At 35.4% G+C, this 1292-nt stretch overlaps 1 protein-coding gene across 1 annotated transcript; it reads left to right on the plus strand.

Annotated features, from left to right (window-relative positions):
- Nucleotides 1-421: 421 nt before the first annotated feature.
- Nucleotides 422-1087, plus strand: LOC126713603 (uncharacterized). Its single transcript, XM_050413389.1, has one exon. It carries the CDS (start codon nucleotides 528-530, stop codon nucleotides 795-797), a length of 270 nt encoding a protein of 89 aa, XP_050269346.1. The 5' UTR covers nucleotides 422-527; the 3' UTR covers nucleotides 798-1087.
- The last annotated feature ends 205 nt before the right edge of the window (nucleotides 1088-1292 follow it).

Below are 1292 nucleotides of genomic sequence, written 5' to 3' on the forward strand. Positions count from 1 at the left end.
CCACTTACACCAAAAATTGATTAGTATTTTGAATTGATAATAAAGCGTTATTATTAAAAACTAACACTATAAGTTAAAATCAACTTAAAAAAGAAAAAAATTAAAAAGAATGAAAGAAAACAAAATAGGCCACAGTACATCCAGGTGGCCCCCTAGAATTAGATAGTAGATACCGCAGCATGCGAAGACATTTTTTTGTTGTTGCAAATTACTGGTAGTAGTGATGATGGGATTGGATGGATGTATTGGCAATGGCATCTCCTACTACTGGAGTGGAGCCCACAACCAAAACAGCATATATCTTGATCTTACACCACCGCTGGACCTCATGATCGATTCCTAGCCTACTCGTGATAAAACCCCACCCCCGGGCCCCACTCTTTCTTCTAATTAATATAATTATTTCCTATCACACCACCAACCCAGCTCTATAGTCTATTCTTTCTTTAATCTTTCTATATATATATATAACATGATGAAGATTATAATTTTCCAAAAGAATTTAAAGTTAGATTGATTGAGAATATATGGAAAAGAGCAAGTCATTGCCTGGATACTCCTCGTCTTACTCGGGTGAATATGGATTCCGGGAACAATCATCATCAAACTCGTACAACTTTAATGGGCCATGTCAACAGGGAAACGGGTTTGCTACCTCAACTGATCCAGAGCTCAAGAGGAAGAAGAGGATTGCGTCTTATAATGTTTTCACCATGGAAGGCAAACTCAAATCAAACGTAAGGAGCAGCTTCAAGTGGATCAAGAACAAGTTCAGCGATATACGTTATGGTGTGTGACAGTACTCATTCACATAAATGTGTTATTACTCACTTCTCTCTTCTATCTCACTTTTCATATATTTTGTGTCATGTCATGCTTCTTCTCTTGTTTTATTCGTAATTAGAGGGAGATCGAAGTTCTGCAAAACCAAAGTGAAAGAGGTGGAAAAAATATTCTTCCCTCATTGGAAAACAAAATTTAGAGTGTCATGATGTTTGATATTATGTGTGAGACATCCTTTGCGTGTAAAAAATGAATCCCATGCATCCCACCAGTACGCCCATTTGGGTTGTGATTAAGTTCTTAACATTTAGCCCATTATTTTCTCTAGCTCTTTCTTTCCCCTGATATTCTCTCTTTTCTTTTTTAGGTAGAAAAGTCTGGGTATCTCTTTTCTATTATTATTATTATTATTATTATTATTATTATTATTATTATTTAGTTTCCAGATAATGAATAATTCTACACGAATAAGCTCGCACTCAATTCTACAACTAACTTGCTTGTAATGC

Source organism: Quercus robur, chromosome 2, assembly GCF_932294415.1.
Source record: "Quercus robur chromosome 2, dhQueRobu3.1, whole genome shotgun sequence".
Lineage (NCBI taxonomy): Eukaryota > Viridiplantae > Streptophyta > Magnoliopsida > Fagales > Fagaceae > Quercus > Quercus robur.